This window comes from Podarcis erhardii (genome assembly GCF_964252035.2).
Source record: "Podarcis erhardii genome assembly, chromosome: 9".
Taxonomy (NCBI): Eukaryota; Metazoa; Chordata; class Lepidosauria; order Squamata; family Lacertidae; genus Podarcis; species Podarcis erhardii.
In genome coordinates, this window is record NC_138512.1 from 19,909,270 (window position 1) to 19,927,316 (window position 18,047).

The window sequence follows — 18,047 nt, forward strand, 5'->3', positions numbered from 1 at the left end:
AAAAATGTTTAAAATCCACAATTGAATTCCTAATGCATGTATCTAATGCGCTAATGAGCTCTATGTCAACTCTCCTTTGATGGTTTTAAACCTGCTTTATTTTCACAGCGGTGAGAGAAAACCGAAAATTGATTTATTTAGAACTTGTATTGCTGCTATCCCAAGGCTAATTCCAGATGGCATGAGCAGAACTGACCTTATTGAACTGCTTGCAAGGTAGAGACTGAACCTTTAATGAGAAAACCTATTTACAGTATTAAAGATGAATTTCAGAAACTGTGGTTAAAATTATCAATATATTATTTGAATGATTAATATTTTTGCAATAGGGCAGAATAGATTGATTATTTAACCTTTTGGGTGGTCTTCAAAGCTAATCCTACGCAGAGAAGGCCCATTGAAGTGAATGGACCTGACTGTTATTGAAATTTACTCAATATTGATCCAGAGTAGATTCTAATGTATAGTTAGCAGGATAAAAACTTAAACACGTTGCAGGATTCCCCAAAAATAGACCAGAGGCAATTGTATTTCATCCCGTAGAGCTTTACTGCTACTGAAGGCAAATGAGCATAATGGTCACAAATCCAATACATTCAGAATTGGCACTGTCCATAAGAAATCCAGTTACAGCAGATCTAACTTAAACTTACAATAACTTATAAGAAGTCTAAACCTTAACACTAAGCATACTATGTACAGAACACCACACTAGAAGGAAAAGATATAGAAATAGAAAGTGAAACCCAGGCTCCTTCTGGCCTTACTTTTATAGTCAGCATGACCTTGACAGAAGAGATAAGAGAACCAGTTTAAGCTAGCTGTATTCAACTTCTCTGAAGGTATAACCCAAACACCATGAACCTTCTGCTTGTTTCTTTCACATAGAGAAGCTTCCAGACCCCTCTTGAATTAATTAGAATAGGAAAGATCTTTACACATCAGATCAATACTTTCTGCACTAAGAAATGCAAACTAACTTGGGTTCACTGATTTTAGTGGGTTTAGTCTGAGTAGGACTTAGTTGAATACAATCCTGTCCACTCAATGTCTGCAAGGTGGCTTACAGTCTTAATATAAGATTGTCACCGCTTCCCTTGCCTCCTGTCACGGTATGCAATAGTGACTTAGAGGGAGGCCAGGCAGAGCCCCACCACGCTCCCTACTACTGTTGCCGTCCATCTTTCCCATCCTGAACCATGTTTCCGTAAAGTGTTAACTTCTTCCCTTTAGTTCTAAACAGCAACTTTGGTTCCCCACAGGTTGACAATTCACATGGATGAGGAACTGCGTGCCCTGGCTTTCAATACGTTGCAAGCATTAATGCTGGATTTTCCAGATTGGAGGGAAGATGTTCTGTCAGGATTTGTATATTTTATTGTTCGTGAGGTCACTGATGTTCATCCAACACTTCTGGACAATGCAGTCAAGATGCTAGTGCAGCTAATCAATCAGTGGAAACAAGCAGTCCAAGTGCAAAATAAGAACCAAGAAGCTCAGGTACAACTGTGCTGCACGAAGCTATTGTCAGTGTGTATGCCTTAATACAGCCATAAATTCCTCACGGTTATTTGGGACTAAGTTGCATTATATTTCACCATTTATCAAATCACATGGACTTGTAAAAAGGGTAAAAGAGTATTGGGAAATAATACATAATGAATTGGAAAAAAAATGTTTAAAAGTACTTTCCCAGAGTCCTTTCTGTTTAGGATAATTCAGACTGAAATTCCCAGGTGTCAAAAAAGGTTATTTATGTATGCCACTACTGCGGCCCATGTTTGGTTAGCCCAAAAATGGAAAACGAACGAGGTCCCAACCAAAGAAGAATGGCAACTTAAGTTGACAGAATATGTGCAGCTTGCAGACTTAACATATACAATAAGAGAACAAGAAGAACATTTAAATTTTAAAGAAGATTGAAAAGTTTTTATTCAATATATGGGAAATAATTGTGTACAGCTGAAAACGCTGGCAGCATTAAGATAAATTCAACAGTGTAAATAAGTTTTCATGGATGCAATAATGGAATACTGAATGGTATAGTTTTTTGTAAAATATGCAGGGATTTATTATATGTAAAATGAACCATAGAAAGAGAAGGATGGAAGTGATAGATTTCTTAAGGATGTAAATGAGTACTTTAAATTGTAAAACAGAAAATTCAATAAAAATTATATTGGGGGGGGGGGACACCCACCAGTGTCACAAAGTTATATTTTCTTCAGATAGAAAAATTACTACAGACTAGTCAGAATGGAAATGCTGGTAAAAATAAGAAAAAGAATGGCACAGGTTGTAGACACAGGAATAGTGAAGTAGAAGAAGAAACATGTTACGAAGTTTAGGATGAATTTGAGTTGTTTAGGAAACAATATCTTGCTTATAGAAAGGCTTAAAAGCAGTCTTCCACAATATGGTGCCTGCCAAATGTTACTTGACTTTACCATGCTGGCTGATGGGAGTTGCACATCTGGAGGGGCACCATGTTAGAAAAGTTTGCTGTAAGGGGTACAGAGATTGCATTCTCCATCCTTTTCCTTTATTCCTTAACTGCTTTGGTACTGCTTGTTTTTTGATCTTGCTGCTTCTGAGTAGGAGGATCATAACAATAGTGTAATTAGCAGCAATATTTTGCCTGGCTTTCTGTAGTCCTAGTATACACAGAAAATAAAAATGGAAAGAGTGAGCATACGTGCTAATAATAATTAATACAGATAAATAAGTCCCATTGAGTTCAGTAACTCCTGTTTTTCCTTTTAGCGTGGTGTAGCCAATGGAACAGCTCCTACCCTTCCCTTGGAAAAGAGTCCTTATTCAAGTGTATTCCACGTGGTAGAAGGATTTGCATTGGTCATTCTCTGTAGCCCAAGATCTGCCACTAGACGATTAGCTGTCAGTTGTCTTAAAGAGATAAGGGCCTTGTTCACAGTCCTAGACATTTCTAAGGTAAGCTAATTGCCACATGTACTGAAATGTCTTATCTTAATATTCATTGACTTTGTCATGCAACATGTATTTGTAATTTTTAGGGTGATGAAGAGTTGGCAATAGATGTAATGGACAGACTGAGTTCATCTATTCTTGAAAGTTTCATACATCTCACTGGTGCTGATCAGGTATGGTTCTTTTTTTAAAAAAAGAAACTGTTACTCATGGCTAGTGTTGTTGTAAACATAAGATTATACTGTAGTTAATGCTGACAGAGGGGAAGTGGGGAGAATCTATGCTGGAGAGGGAGCAGGGAAGGGAAATCCTGTAGCCCACTTGCTAACTTATGGTTAAGAGAGAGGCAGCATTATGTTCTTTCTGAGCCACAAAGGCACACTTTAAAACAAATTCATGTGTACTAAACTGATTTATTTTTGTTTATATACACAGACTACGTTACTGTACTGTCCCAGTTCAATAGATTTACAAACATTAGCTGACTGGAGCTCCTCTCCTATCAGCCATCAGTTTGATGTTGTCAGTCCATCACATATATGGATATTTGCACATGTAACTCAGGGTCAAGACCCTTGGATTATTAGCCTCTCCAGTTTTATGAAACAGGAATATCTTCCAAAGCACTGCCCTACAGCCGTGAGCTATGCCTGGATGTTTGCTTATACCAGACTCCAACTGTTGTCTCCACAGGTTGACATAAAGTAAGTGCCTTTCTTAATAGAACTTTTTATTTCTCTTCTTACAACAGCTATACCACTCTTCATCCAAAGATCACAGGGTGGTTTACAATATAAAAAGACAAAAATACATACCATAATAATAAACAAAAACAATAACCCCAGTTTCTTTCATGAACATGGAAGTCTTGCATTGACATTAGCTTGCTAACGTAGGGTTGCCTTACGTCTGGGATCTCCCGGACATGTCCTGTTTTGGTGGGATATGGCAACCCTAGCTAATATTAATTTATTTGGATAAAGCAATATAAAAACAGAAGACATTATTGAAAGTATGTGGAAAGCTAGAACAAAATATACACGCACTTTTTAAAAGGTTGATTCATTATTGGAGTTTATACAGAATTGGGAAAAACTATGGTAGAGGATTTCCCCACTGCAGTCCTGAGAACTGTGTGTAAAGATTTTCTTCGAAGGCTTATCTTATGCCAGACTTCGTAATATGTATGCAGGCAAACTATGCACATTCCTAGTTTTGTGGTATCTTTGTTGAATAATGAGATCATATTAACCAGAGACATTCAGTACATTACAAGAGCTCTTTAAAAAACAATAACAACAACAATCCATTTTCTTTCCTTTTCTCTTCTTTTTTTAAACAGCAGCCCTATCAATGCCAAGAAAGTAAATACTGCTATAAGCAGCGACTCCTATATTGGGCTCTGGAGAAATTACCTGATTCTTTGCTGCAGTGCAGCAACTTCTACATCCTCTTCTGCATCTGCAGGTTCTGTTAGATGCTCCCCTCCTGAGACGCTGGCGTCTACTCCAGATAGTGGCTACAGCATTGATTCAAAAGTATGTTCACTCAGTGCTTCTGAGCAACTTGAAAATTTTTGAAATATCAGAAATGCATAGGCAATGTAATCTGTGATTCCCTTATTTTCATATGATAACAAAAGAAATGGCAAAGTGCAAGGTTGGTTTATTGATCCTGCTCTGAAGCCATCCTCAATCATAAATGGCACTCTTTTCCCCCAAGATCTTGTATTTTGTGTTGATTTTAATTGTAAGCTGCCCTGTTCAGAACATAAGCAGCAGAAGGGCAGGATATAAATTTTCCTATAAATAAATAAAATAAATAAATATAAAAGCTAGAAGAGTTGATGAAAATAATAAGCAGCAGTCTTTTGGAGTCAAATGAAAGGATGTCTGCATTAGATATAAAGTCATTGTTGACTTATTAATGTGGAAAATTGTGAAGGCTAATGGTCTAGTTGGGTTGAAAAATGATTAGAGAAATTTGAGGCCTGTCAAAAGCTGTTAGCAAAAATATCTGAAGCTGACGACTTCTTCTGGACCTCTTTGTAGTCTGCTTGTTGGAAGGTTTCATAACACACCGTTGTGAGAAGCATGGAAATAGCATACATTGGAAACACTAGAGATATTATAAAACCATAATTACTTGTGAAAGTATTCCAAAGATGATACCCAACACTGAAGAAAAAGTAGGTTAACAGCAGCTGGCAAGCCCTGTATTAGCAATATCCATTTAGATGGGAATTGTGAGATTCTCTTAACCTTTTTCCATCATTGATTGCCTTGTCTTGAACATCAGCTCTTGTTTATTATAATGATATAAACATAATTACAAACTGAATTATGATAAGTAGGTACTGATATCCTCTTTCTGTTTCTAGATAATTGGCGCTCCATCCCCTTCATCCTTGTTTAAGCACATTGTTCCAATGATGCGCTCTGAAAGCATGGAAATTACAGAGTCCCTTGTGCTGGGCCTTGGCAGGACCAGCCCAGGTGCTTTTAGGTAATGGTTTTACATTCTTTTCATTTTGGTGTATATTTAGTAGGCCGTTTATATAGCTCCTAATACTACCTAAAGTAGCACCACACAATATATCACATCACCACACTGTTTTCATTGGTTGTTTCCCAAGGATCTAAAGGCCGAGAAAGGGGAAGGAGGAGGCAGGGCAGAAAAGGAGAGAACTCACGTCTGTGGTAAATGACATGGGCAGGTTAAAGCAAGGCCTTGGTGGCGGGGAAAGAAGGGTCTCTGTGTATCACAGTTTCTCCACTAAGCAGAGGAAAGTGGTAGTTTAAAAGAGCGGCAGGGTTGAAGAAATACTGAGAGGAAAAAAGTGGTTTTAAACAACAGCAGAATTTTTAAAGTAAAGCAAAAATAGCGATACAGTACAGTGAAAATTGTGGTTTTAAACAATAGCAGAAGCTTGAATAAAGCAGCGTTGGAGAGGCACTGAGGGTTTTATATTAAAAAACAGTTTTAACAAGGAAAAATACACATCAGAGCATTTACCAACTCTCGTTGTACTCAAAACTTGTTTAAAACCTCTTTTTCCTCTCAGTCTCTTTCCACCTCTACTTTACTCAAACTTCTACCTGTTACATTTCTTAGCTGCCTCATGGGAGAGAGATAACAGATGCAGAGTCCTCAAATAGTCAATAATAACTTCACATGATGTATTATGCATTGTCTTTAACATGAATCCCTCAATAGAGTGTAATAATGTAGAACAGGTATTTTATTAACACACAAACACTTATATATGTACATCAACTGAATTGAACCTTCTCTGAATGAAAAAGCTGACTGACCGGCTTGATATTAAGATATTTTAAGATGAATAGAAACATACATCATCACTGAATGTATGTGCAAAGCAGGGCTGTGGAATAGACAATATAAATAGCTTCAAGAATAGGCTTGGGAAAGTGAAAAGTAGGTACTAGCATGAGATGGGAAGGAGTTAATATGGAAGTGGGTGGGGTTGGTGAACAATTCAAGCAGAGTTGCCCCCTGCTTGCCTTTAAAAATAGTACTATAAAATGGGAGACACTGCCAGCACTTTGTAATGGCTAAAGATTGTATTGGTTAGCATGCAGTTTGTCTCCCATATATCCTATTGATTCATGACTCTTCTTGTACAAAGAGTAAGACAGTGTAGGATTTCTGAGTTTTAAGATGATGATTGGTTGATTATTTTGGAGAGCCACTATTTGCATGCTTAGATTGACTTCTGTAAGGTTCTCAAAGTCTGTGAAGTAGATAGTAGATGATAATACCATCAGCATAAGAGGATTCCAGTACTGTTGGGTGTTAAGTCTATATGTGCATGTTTTTAGAAACTCCTCACCATTGGGAAAAGCAACGGAATGCCTGGATTTAGAAACCTGCTATATTTTGTCAAACATAGTTGAATATCTAAACTACATTCAATTCCCCCCTTGCTTGTGTTAGTCATGCAATTCTCATATAAGCTGTACACCTCACTACTTGTCACCACTAGAATTCTAGATCACTGGGCTATTCTCTTCACTGTCTGCTAGTAGGCAGGCTCTTTCCTAGAACAAAAGACTGGGGGCCTACAATAGGCAACATCTTCCATTTCCTGCAGCGATCCAGTCTTTCTTCTGCCTCCTCTGAGAAACAGGGTCAGGTTTCTGGGTCTGCTTTGGCTAGCAAGGCAGATAAGTACCGTATTTTCGCTCGATAAGACGCACCAGACCACAAGACGAACATAGTTTTGGGAGGAGGAAAACAAGAAAAAAAAGCAGCAATCCCTCTTGCTGTTCTGGCTTCTGGGATAGCTGTGCAGCCTGCATTCGCTCCATAAGACGCACACACATTTTCCCTTACTTTTTAGGAGGGAAAAGGTGATTCTTATAGAGCAAAAAATACGGTATTTAATTTTTTTAAAAATACCTTAATGAAAATTCACAATAGATATGTATATAGATAGATATGTTCCTAAGGTTACCATAAGCAAATTTAAATACATGTATCAAAGCATAAACTGATATCTGAATGTGCTTGGTTGTAATATTTGGAGACATAATTACTGATTTTACAGTATTCTCATGATGATTTGTAATTTTCTTCCAGGGAATTAATAGAAGAGTTGCATCCTATAATTAAAGAAGCACTTGAAAGAAGGCCAGAGGTAATAATAAAATCATAGAATTGTAGAATTGGAAGGGACCCCAAGGGTCATTTCGTCCAGCTCCCTGCAATGCAGGAATCTCAGCTAAAGCATCCATGACAGATGGCCATCCAAGCTCTGATTAAAAATCTCTAAGGAAGGAGAGTCCACAACCTCCGGGGGAGGACTGTTCCACTGTGGAACAGCTCTTACTGTCAGAAAGTTTTTTCGTATGTTTACTCAGAATCTCTTCTCTTTTAACTTGAAGCCATTGGTTAAAGTCTTACCCTCCAGAGCAGGAGAAAACAAGCCTGCCAATGAGATTTTACATGGAGTTATGCATCCATACACAAAGCAGATGTTTGAGTGTGGCTTGAGTTTTCTTCATTTGCACAGCAGGGACAAATCGTATGCTTAGGGAAAACTCAAATATCCTGTTCACTTGAGTGACAGACATTGCTGTTCTTATTTTTACTACCTGTCACAATTGAGACTCTTGTGATGACTGTAGTAATACATAATTTGGGTGCATTTCTGCTATATGACATTTAAATTATCGTAATCTTGTTCCATAGCTGTGCTTAGGCTCTAGCATAGATCAAATAGACTGATTAAGTTGAGCTTCTATAGTCAACTATGCTGGAGGTTACTGTGACAAGTTTCTCTTTTATTATATTACTGCTAGGCTGTACAAGTGACTTTTGAGCTCTGAGAGTTCTGCATCAGGAACTTTGATTGAAAATCTCTCTTTAACACTTTCCAAGAGAGGAGCTGTGCACAGTATCTATTTCCCATGTGCCATTTGTTGGATGAGCTTAAGATAAATACTTCCTTGGACATGTTTGAGTTTTGTTAGATTTGTAATTATTGTGCCACCCTCTTTGTCAATAGTGAATAGGCAGTAAGAGCCTTTCCTGATAAAGTTTCATGCTAAATGTTAAAAAGTATTATCTGAACATATCTTGGAAACCTAGTAGCAAATATAAGCAGACATATCTAGTTGTTTTGGTAGTATAAAAAACACGTTGCAAAATAGCGCATCACTTTGAAATTCTAATGCCAGGAAATAGCAATATCAAGGAAAGATTGCAATTGTCAACATAGTGCTTCATTTAGTTTGTCCAGCTAGGAAATAAATGCCCCAAATGGCATATTATCTAAAACAGGTGTTTTGAAGCCTTCTGTCATACTCAGTTGCAATTTAACTGTGCTGCTCTATTTATCTTTCCTGACAGAACATGAAACGGCGCAGGCGTCGAGATATTTTACGTGTACAGCTTGTACGGATATTTGAACTGTTGGCAGATGCTGGTGTCATTAGTCACAGGTAAGGACAAAGTTTCTGAATAAGATTCTGCCAAATGCGACTAGGTTTAGCTGCAGTACTAACATGCTGCAAAGGGAAGCCCAAACCTACCTGGGGCATCTGGGTGCAAGGAAAAGAGGATACCTTCCTCTCTTTCCGTGTGTGTGTGTGTGTGTGTGTGTGTGAGAGAGAGAGAGAGAGAGAGAGAGCGCGCGAGACAGCGAGCTCAGAGGATAGCTATAGGTGTGGGATGTGCAAGTGTAAAAGTTAAATACAGTGGTACCTCAGGTTACATACGCTTCAGGTTACAGACTCCGCTAACCCAAAAATAGTGCTTCAGGTTAAGAACTTTGCTTCAGGATGAGAACAGAAATTGTTCTCCGGCAGCACAGCGGCAGCAGGAGGCCCCATTAGCTAAAGTGGTGCTTCAGGTTAAGAACAGTTTCAGGTTAAGTACGGACCTCCAGAAGGAATTAAGTACTTAACCTGAGGTACCACTGTATATCTTCAGTGTACGAAGCAATCTATATACATCCCATGTCTATTAGTATCACATGCAGGTAAGACGAAATCAAGTGAGAGTTGAGCTTCCCCAAGTGGTTGAAGGCAGAAATCACTGTTAAAGTTAAAGAAGCTTTTCTGTGTTTCATTGCCCTTTAAGATCAATTTTTATTTCTGCCTTCACCTGGGTGGTTGTATAGTGACTGTGTTATTATTGATCTATCATCTCCTTTGTGTGCCTCAACCCTTCTCATTTCCCCGACATTTTTTCTAGCTCTTTTATGTTTTGTTTTGTTTTGTTTTTGAAGCCTATACATTCCCCCTGATCTGGTCGGCTCACTACTCTGGCCAGATGCTCACCCCATTTTCCCCCAGGCCAAGCTATTCAGAAAAAGGGCAGAGTGGGAAGTCCACCTTTGGTGATTACCTTCACCAAAAGGAGATGAGCTTTCTATATGTCTTGTACTACGGCATGCAGAACAGCTCAACGTACTGTGGTCATAGTTGCTTTGCATAGTACTAAGGAATATGCTTGGCAAAATGGTTTTAGTTGCAGAATGGCTTTAGTTGCAGAGGTGCTATATACCATCAGCAGTGCAGCAACTATAGGATTCAAGTGCTTGGTAGCTCAGAGATTTCCTACTAAGTGCTCTCTGTCTCTCTGAAAACATTTTCTGAAACTTTGGGAATGTTAATTCCAGAAGACTGTGTTTTCATATGTATATCTTGTGATTTTCATGTTTTCTTTATAGTGCAAGTGGTGGCCTTGATAATGAAACACATTCCCTCAACAACACTTTATTGGAGTATGTGGATCTAACAAGGCAACTCCTAGAAGCAGAAAATGAAAAGGACTCTGACACACTGAAAGATATCCGATGCCATTTTAGTGCCTTAGTGGCAAATATCATTCAGAATGTTCCAGGTATTCAGAAAAGGTTTCATTTTTATTCCATTTTAGTACATCAAGCCCAAATAAAGGTCATGGTCATAAGTAATTTTGTTTTTATTTCTACATTTGAGGAGCGTGCTAATGATCAAATTTATCATAAAAATCTTGCTCTTCCAAGTTTACTATATTTTAAAATTATCCATTCCAGTTCAGCTTTCCATTGGTTGCATTCACATGTAGTGGTAAGTTAAAAACCTTGCTTTAATAAACCATGGTTTGCGCTGATGCATGAAGCCCAGTCACGTTTCTTATTGCCTCACACAAAGTAGGACGATTCATCACTCTGGCAGAGTTCTGAGGTTTTGAGGACCAGGCTCTGATCTAGCTCAGCTATCTGTCACAAATGCCTTACAGCTGTGTTGGACGATGGGAGTTAGCATTCAAGACCAAGGCTTGCTGCCGATTACTGTTAGATGCAAACAAGGCCCTAGAAAAGGCCTAGCTACAATTGCTGCCACAGTTTGCATTCAATGAAAGTGTAAAGGCAGTAGAAACTCATTTTTCAAGTCAACTCAAAGACATTTTGTTCCTTGTCTTCATCTATATATTTAACTTCTCCATTCTCTCCTGATGTTACACATTGTAAAGATATGTTGGTTTATCTATTTCTTGGGTAAGGAATGTTACATTTCTGCATAGAAGAGTCTAAGGCACAGCTTTGATTTGATGACAGTAAAGAATAGAAGGCAACCCTGGTTAAGAGAGTTCACCTTTACGTTTGTTCGTTTCTTAAAAGACAAGCTAAGTTTTTGTTGTCTATCGTTGGTATATTTGGTTTATGTAAAAAGGATTTTTGCTTTGTTCATCTGTGTTGCTTTTGTAGTTCACCAGAGAAGAAGTGTCTTTCCACAGCAGAGCCTCCGACACAGCCTCTTTATGTTGTTCAGTCACTGGGCAGGACCTTTCAGCATCATGTTTACTCCTCTGGACAGATATAGTGATAGAAACATGCAAATAAACAGACATCAGTACTGTGCATTAAAGGTAACACTCTTAAGAACATATTTTACCAACATATATTTACTAATAGTGATATTTCATCAGCTGCCATATCGTTAGCTTCGATTTCAAGATTGTGATAACCTTCACTCGCACCTAAAACATTAATGTTCCAGACTTCCGGGTTAGCGCGAACGGCTAATGGCGGATTCCCTCCGAGCTCCGGAGGGAATCGGCTCTACTGAGGACGGGTCTTGCCGTGCCGGCGACACGGGGACCCTCAGAAACCGCAGGCGCGGAAGCCTGCGGACTTGGTGACTCGGTGGGCACCTTAAGCGCCCTCCCCGACCCACGAAGAGCCTTTTTAAAGGCTGCGGAGAGGGTACGGAGAGTGGCGTGGTGCTGAGAGTAGATCGCTACCTCGGTAGAGCGAAGCCGCAAGCCATGGCCGGAGAGCGCTGACTTTCTTCCCAAAATTTGGACTGGATAACAAAGGACCCGTGAGTAGTGGAATTTGGACTTTAAAATTTTATCCTGTGAATTCGGCACGATCGGGGGATGTGTTAAAGGGAAGTCCGCACCCCCTCTACTTATTGACGTTTCAAAGCAAGGAACGGAGAATTAAGGCGGAATGAATACTGTTTTGTTGATTTAAAAGTTTCTCACAAATTTGATAGAACAAGATTTTTGTGCTGGAGAGAAAGGGAATTTGGAACTTTGTGTGTATCCCCCCCAAAAAACCCGGGAGTGTCCTATTTGGGTCCCGGAGGAAGAAGTGAAAGGAGTTTGACAGCTGTCAAAGAAGCTGTCAAACGGGCGGACAAAGTAAAGAATTTTGCTATTTAATAACTCTTGGAATTAAAGCTGATACATTTGGACTGAGGCGACTGGAAACAAAGTATTGATAATAACAAAGTAATAGATTATTGGAAAAGGACTACTAAATAACTGAAAGCCCCCTAGGGGGAATTAGTGACATTACAATGGCTGCAGAGGGAAAATTACTGGCGGAGATAGAAAAAATGTTCTTTCTCGTGGGAATCCTGCAGGAGCAGAGTATGGCTCTGAGTAAAGTTTTTATGACCTTGAATCTTGAAACAAACAACTCTGCTGAATGCACAAAGGAGATGCATGATAAAAATTCTGCAGCTGAGCAGGAAGAGATGCCTTTGGAATTGACAGAGAAAAAAGAAGGAGTTCAGACACTACAAGTGGAAAATATCAACCAAGAATCTGCAGCGTTAGAGTATGAGCAAGAAGACCTCTGGATTACAGACCTGCGAAAGATGAGAAAGAAGAAGAGAGAAGCCCCTGGAGTACTTGGAATATTAAAACTAGAAAGAACAAAGCAACATGATTGGGACTTTTCTCTTGAGTATGGAAAAATAGATGGTCTTTCGCAGCAAACACTCTTTAGCATTCTGAATGAAAGAAAATATGATCTGACTCTGACTGAACTCCTTCGGGGTCTTAGGACCATCAAAGAGGACTACCAATATAGTTGGCAGAGAGGGACTGACAGAGAATCAGACGCCTCGGACGTGAGGAATCCGGGCTAGAACTATTTTTTGTTTGTTTTCTGGACATTTGTCTAGGAAGGGACAGAAACCGGGGCAGGGGGGGGAGAGAATAGAATTATAAAATGTTATGTTTTGTTTTACTTGGTCAATGTGACCTATAATTAATATAATAAAGGGAAAATTTGTGAAGGGGAAGTTAGACCGACCTTAAAAAAAAAAAGAAATTATTGATTATAAGAGAATTGGATAGTTGAATATAGATAAACAAAAGAATTTAATTTTCAAAAGTAATGTGAATATCTTTAAGAGGTTAGGTAAGAACTTGCTGAATTAATACTGGAATTGGGATGTAAGAGGAGGGGGTGGGGGGAAGTCAATGAAAGTGGGTAAAGAAACTTAGGGTATGTAATTGTATATGTGTGTTTGTTTGTCTTTGTCTTTGTGTGTGTGTCTGTTGTTATAAAATGTAAAAACCCAATAAAAATTATTTTAAAAAAAAAAAACTAAAACATTAATGTTCCCACATGTTTGTAGTTGCTGCAACTTGTCCTCAGGCAGCAATTACACTAAATGACAAGGATCCATCGTTGTTCTAGAGAATCAGCTTTCTGTGTAAATAGTTTAATGTTCTCAACTTACACAGAAAAAGAATGTTTCACTTTTATTAGTCCTTGGAATAAAATCCAGAGGGTTGTCTACTCAGAATAGACTCGTTGAAATTACTGGACTCAAGTTAGTGATTTTAGTAGGTCTACTCTGAGTAGGACTAACATTAGCTACATCTAGGGTTGCCATATTTCAAGAGGTAAAAATCTGGGCACAGAAAGTTGATGAGCTTTTTTAGGACAATCGCCCAATAGCCCCACTGCCAAGCCCAACCTGACCATGCCAGAGCCAGAGCCCAGGCCAACAGAGCCAGAGCTGCCTGCACACAATTTTTATTTTTATTTTATCCCAAATCCAGGGCATTTGCTTAAAAATGTAAAATTCCCCCTGGATGGGCATGTAGGACCCTCAAAAGAGGACATGTCCAGGAATTCCCAGACACATGGCAACCCTAGTACAACCCTAGTTTGTTTGTTTTTTTAAAGTAAAACAATAACAACCTCTTTTATCCCATTTCTTTAAAGGCTATGTCTGCTGTACTTTGTTGTGGCCCTGTTGCAGATAATGTAGGTCTCTCATCAGACGGCTATTTGTATAAATGGCTGGATAATATTTTGGATTCGCAGGATAAGAAGGTAATGTATAAGCACCAGTGACCTTAAAAAGAGTGGTTTGTAGTCAGATAATCTGGCTGAGATTTCAGGAACCTGCAAAATGTATAGTACCTTCTCTTGCCACACTAAAATTAGTCCGGCAAATTTAAAGATGAGTTGAGGTCTCTTACCATCTCAGATCTGCTAAGAGCTTTTAAAAAACAATGGAGGGGGTGTCAGCTGTAATATATTGATGTAAAAGTTAACATCTTTACAATATCAATTCATCTAACCTCTGACTTGACATTGGAAAAGGCAAAATGCTTTTGTAAATTAATTCCAGAAACCTTTATTATCAGTCTGCTTCTTTTTAAAAGCTTTACTGCTGGAAATGGGTAGATAAAATTTCTGTAGTTCTTGTTCAGTTAATAACTTAAAACTGTTGGTTGCAACTCTTGAGTTTTTTATTGTATTGTTTTTAGGTTCATCAACTTGGCTGTGAGGCAGTTATGTTGCTGTTGGAACTCAACCCCGACCAGAGTAACCTCATGTACTGGGCTGTAGATCGCTGTTATACAGGCTCTAAGCGGGTAGCAGCTGGATGCTTTAAAGCCATAGCCAGTGTATTCCAAAACAGGTATTAGATAAAGTTACTGGGGGGGGGGGCGTGGAATCAGTTAAGATGGATGTTACTATTTTTAAAATGTTATTTGCTTGTTCATTTTAAGCATCTCAAAGTGGTTTGTGTTTCATTTTCTTTACAGGGATTACCAATGTGACACAGTTACTCTTCTCAATCTTATATTATTTAAAGCGGCTGACTCTTCTAGGGCTATCTACGAAGTTGCTATGCAGCTCCTACAGGTTTGTATGAAAGGCTTTTAGAAAATTAAGATCTATAAGTGTTTGATTATTTATAATATTGCTGCATAATGTTAACATGGTAACAAATATCAGTATTCTGACCCCAACCTAATACAAGTTGATGATGTCCGATTGGTTTTCTATGAATGAACAATGACTTACATGTTTATTGTTTAAAATAATATTCTTTTAGTACTTGAATTACTATCCCAAGACAATTTTTTGTACATCTTATTTTTCTAGATTTTAGAGCCGAAGATGTTTCGCTATGCTCATAAACTTGAGGTTCAAAGAACAGATGGGATACTGGGCCAGCCTTCGCCGTTGCCACATTTGTACTCTGTGTCCTATTATCAACTTTCTGAAGAATTAGCAAGGACATACCCAGAATTAACACTTGCAATATTTTCAGGTATATTAGAACATTTGCTGATGCTAGGATGTTTGTTTTTAGGAAACGTTAAACTTATCTGAATACATTTTACTGTGCTTTCAAGCTCTCTTTGACTTTCTTTATTGTTAACAGTAGTCTTATTGATTTCTGATAGCATAGCACAGTCCTAATTGTGCATTATTTTAGTGTAGCAAGTCATTGGCCTGCTTTGAAGTGAAACACATGCCTCAACAAGCAAGATAAGATTTGAGGATTCTCCCTTTGGTCTATAATTGGTATTTGGCTTTGAGCAAAGGCAGGAAATAAAGATTCGAAGGAGTGAGTTAGCACCAACAATTTCCCTTATTTCAGTGTTTCCTGCCTTCGATCTGTAAGGAGTATCAAATCCTGACACTTAAGAAGGAAGGGCTTTTAATGGTAACACAAATTATTCCTTTTGCCCATGTGCACAGTCCCTTTGATCATCCTGTTTCATTCAATTTGGGAAACTTATTACTAGCTTATTACTTATAGACTTCTGGTTTAATTGTGGGTCACACAAAGGAGCTGTGTGTATGGTCAAATGCTTCTTTATATCTCTCAGCCTGTTAAGTCAATGTTTGATTGTCTAAAGCACAACCCCTTGTACTTTTCCACTAGTTTTGCACAGCTGCCTTTTCTCTCTAGAGGCAGGAATTCATAAATGAGAGGGACCGCATCTTTTTTCATATGACCATGACTGTTGATCTAAGCCTCCTACCAGTATGAGTAAAGCACATAATTCTCCTTACTGCTTCTGTTCAGTCTAGTAGTTCACATTTTTCAACACGGGTTTCTGCAGAAAATGAACAAAAAATGCATCTTTTCTCATAACACAGAGATTTGTTTATCTTTTAATTATTAAATATAGAGGTAAGCCAGAGAATTCAAATGGCACACCCCTCTGGAAGACAGGTGATGCTACACTATCTGCTACCATGGATGAATAATATTGAATTGGTGGATCTGAAACCTTTGCCCACAATTCGGCGACAAGATGAAGATGAAGAGGATTCCTTGAAAGATAGAGAGCTGATGGTGAACAGCAGGCGCTGGCTAAGAGGCGAAGGTTGGGGATCACCACAGGCTTCTGCTTTGGTTTTAAACAACCTCATGTATATGACAGCAAAGGTAAGCTAAAGGGTTGGGTCTTAAGTGGATTTTCCATTTTGAGGTGATACTGTTACTAGTAGGAATGCTAGTACTGGGTACTGAACTTCACTGTGTAACTCAAATCACTGATGTTTCACACTTTCAATTGCAAAATTGTTCTAAAAGTTACAGAGGAGTCGCAATAGGCTAAAACTTACTTTGAGAAAGTTCATTAGTATATCATAGTGCTGCTAATTTGCATGGTGAGCTATCTCCCAGTGGTTCAAGCTTAGGGGCCCATCCTTCCCCCACCATATATGATTTCTTCCTTCATCCAAGACAGGTTGACTGCTCAGGAGCACATCTAGCTTGTCTGGGCTAAGCTTGAATTTGTTTGCCTTCATCTAGATTCAGAACATGGATTTAGATAGAAAGGGTGGGGAGATAATCACAGATATGCTTTTGCATGCACACCCCATTCTTGTGCTACCCTTTTGCTGCTGTCTTCTCAGTGTGCCAAAATATGCCAGAACATTTTCAGTTGAACCATCATTTCCAGTTTCACATTGGAAAAACTGGTTACCAGCTTTGGAACATGCTGGAAACTATAATTATGGTTTGAATGCTACAGGAAACTATGGTTATCTGAAGATTTCTGGGTTTAATTGTGGTGCACTGAGAAGGAAGGGCAGAAGAAGTTGTGTGCACACGTTTGGAAGCCAGGACAGGGCAAACAATGACATTGTGAAAATTAACACACTTAATACAGATGGCTGTTTGTGAAACCAGCTTCAGAGTCCTAGAAATGTTTGTGGGTTTAAGTTGCTTAAATACAGCTTATCGTTTCTTTTACTGTTGACTTTGAAACATATCTCATAGTAAATTATTTTCTTCAGGTATACACACACACACACACACACACACACACACACACACACACATGAATGAGATTGTTGAACTTGTTGGAAATGAATTTTTCAACATTGTTTTCTAGTATGGTGATGAAGTGGCATGGTCAGAAATCGAGAACGTCTGGATTACTCTAGCAGACAGTTGGCCAAAGAATTTGAAAATAATTCTGCATTTTTTGATCAGCATTTGTGGAGTGAACAGTGAACCCAGCCTCTTGCCCTACGTAAGTGACATGGAAGCTCTTTGTTATGTCCCTGTTTCACTTAAGAATAACTTTTAAGGGATAATTTTTGACAGAGAACAACTGGGTTCAAATCTGTGCTTGACCAAAGCTCACCTTCAGGTAGTTTCTCTCTCACACATAGTCCAATCTCCCTCGTATAGTGGTTGTAAAAATAAAATGGGATAACTCTGTGTAGACCACATTGAACCCTTTGGAGGAGGAGAAAAATACTTCCAGAATGTATTTCCTTTATGAGAATGTAATCCATAACCCTTTGAAGTCAATTACAAAATTGCCATTGATTGACCCTTCCATGAAATATTGTAGTACAACATCAAAGGCTGAAATAATGTTTGCGTATAACATTTTAAAACTAAGTGTACTAATAATATTCAATCACTTTGATGTAAAGAAGAAATCTTTGATATTGATTATACGTGTGGAGTTTTATTTAGGTTTTTGTCCTTACTTTGTTCTCTTTATATTGAACACATCCTTTAATATTAAAGAGAATGAAAAATATTCAGTTGCTATAAGATGTT

At 38.4% G+C, this 18,047-nt stretch overlaps 1 protein-coding gene across 9 annotated transcripts in view; it reads left to right on the forward strand.

Annotated features, from left to right (window-relative positions):
- FRYL (FRY like transcription coactivator) overlaps nucleotides 1–18,047 on the forward strand; it is a 141,172-nt gene that overhangs the window by 78,447 nt on the left and 44,678 nt on the right. For 8 of the 9 annotated variants that reach the window (XM_081875558.1, XM_081875559.1, XM_081875551.1 and 5 more), the window contains 17 exons: nucleotides 109–216; nucleotides 1,263–1,500; nucleotides 2,764–2,949; nucleotides 3,033–3,119; nucleotides 3,382–3,650; nucleotides 4,289–4,484; nucleotides 5,327–5,451; nucleotides 7,549–7,606; nucleotides 8,821–8,912; nucleotides 10,145–10,317; nucleotides 11,168–11,328; nucleotides 13,934–14,044; nucleotides 14,485–14,639; nucleotides 14,767–14,866; nucleotides 15,110–15,278; nucleotides 16,150–16,409; nucleotides 17,365–17,505. In XM_081875558.1, the coding sequence (XP_081731684.1) occupies nucleotides 109–216; nucleotides 1,263–1,500; nucleotides 2,764–2,949; nucleotides 3,033–3,119; nucleotides 3,382–3,650; nucleotides 4,289–4,484; nucleotides 5,327–5,451; nucleotides 7,549–7,606; nucleotides 8,821–8,912; nucleotides 10,145–10,317; nucleotides 11,168–11,328; nucleotides 13,934–14,044; nucleotides 14,485–14,639; nucleotides 14,767–14,866; nucleotides 15,110–15,278; nucleotides 16,150–16,409; nucleotides 17,365–17,505 (2,629 nt within the window). The remainder of the gene's footprint in view (nucleotides 1–108; nucleotides 217–1,262; nucleotides 1,501–2,763; nucleotides 2,950–3,032; nucleotides 3,120–3,381; nucleotides 3,651–4,288; nucleotides 4,485–5,326; nucleotides 5,452–7,548; nucleotides 7,607–8,820; nucleotides 8,913–10,144; nucleotides 10,318–11,167; nucleotides 11,329–13,933; nucleotides 14,045–14,484; nucleotides 14,640–14,766; nucleotides 14,867–15,109; nucleotides 15,279–16,149; nucleotides 16,410–17,364; nucleotides 17,506–18,047) is intronic. The other variant, XM_081875552.1, reaches the window with a different exon arrangement.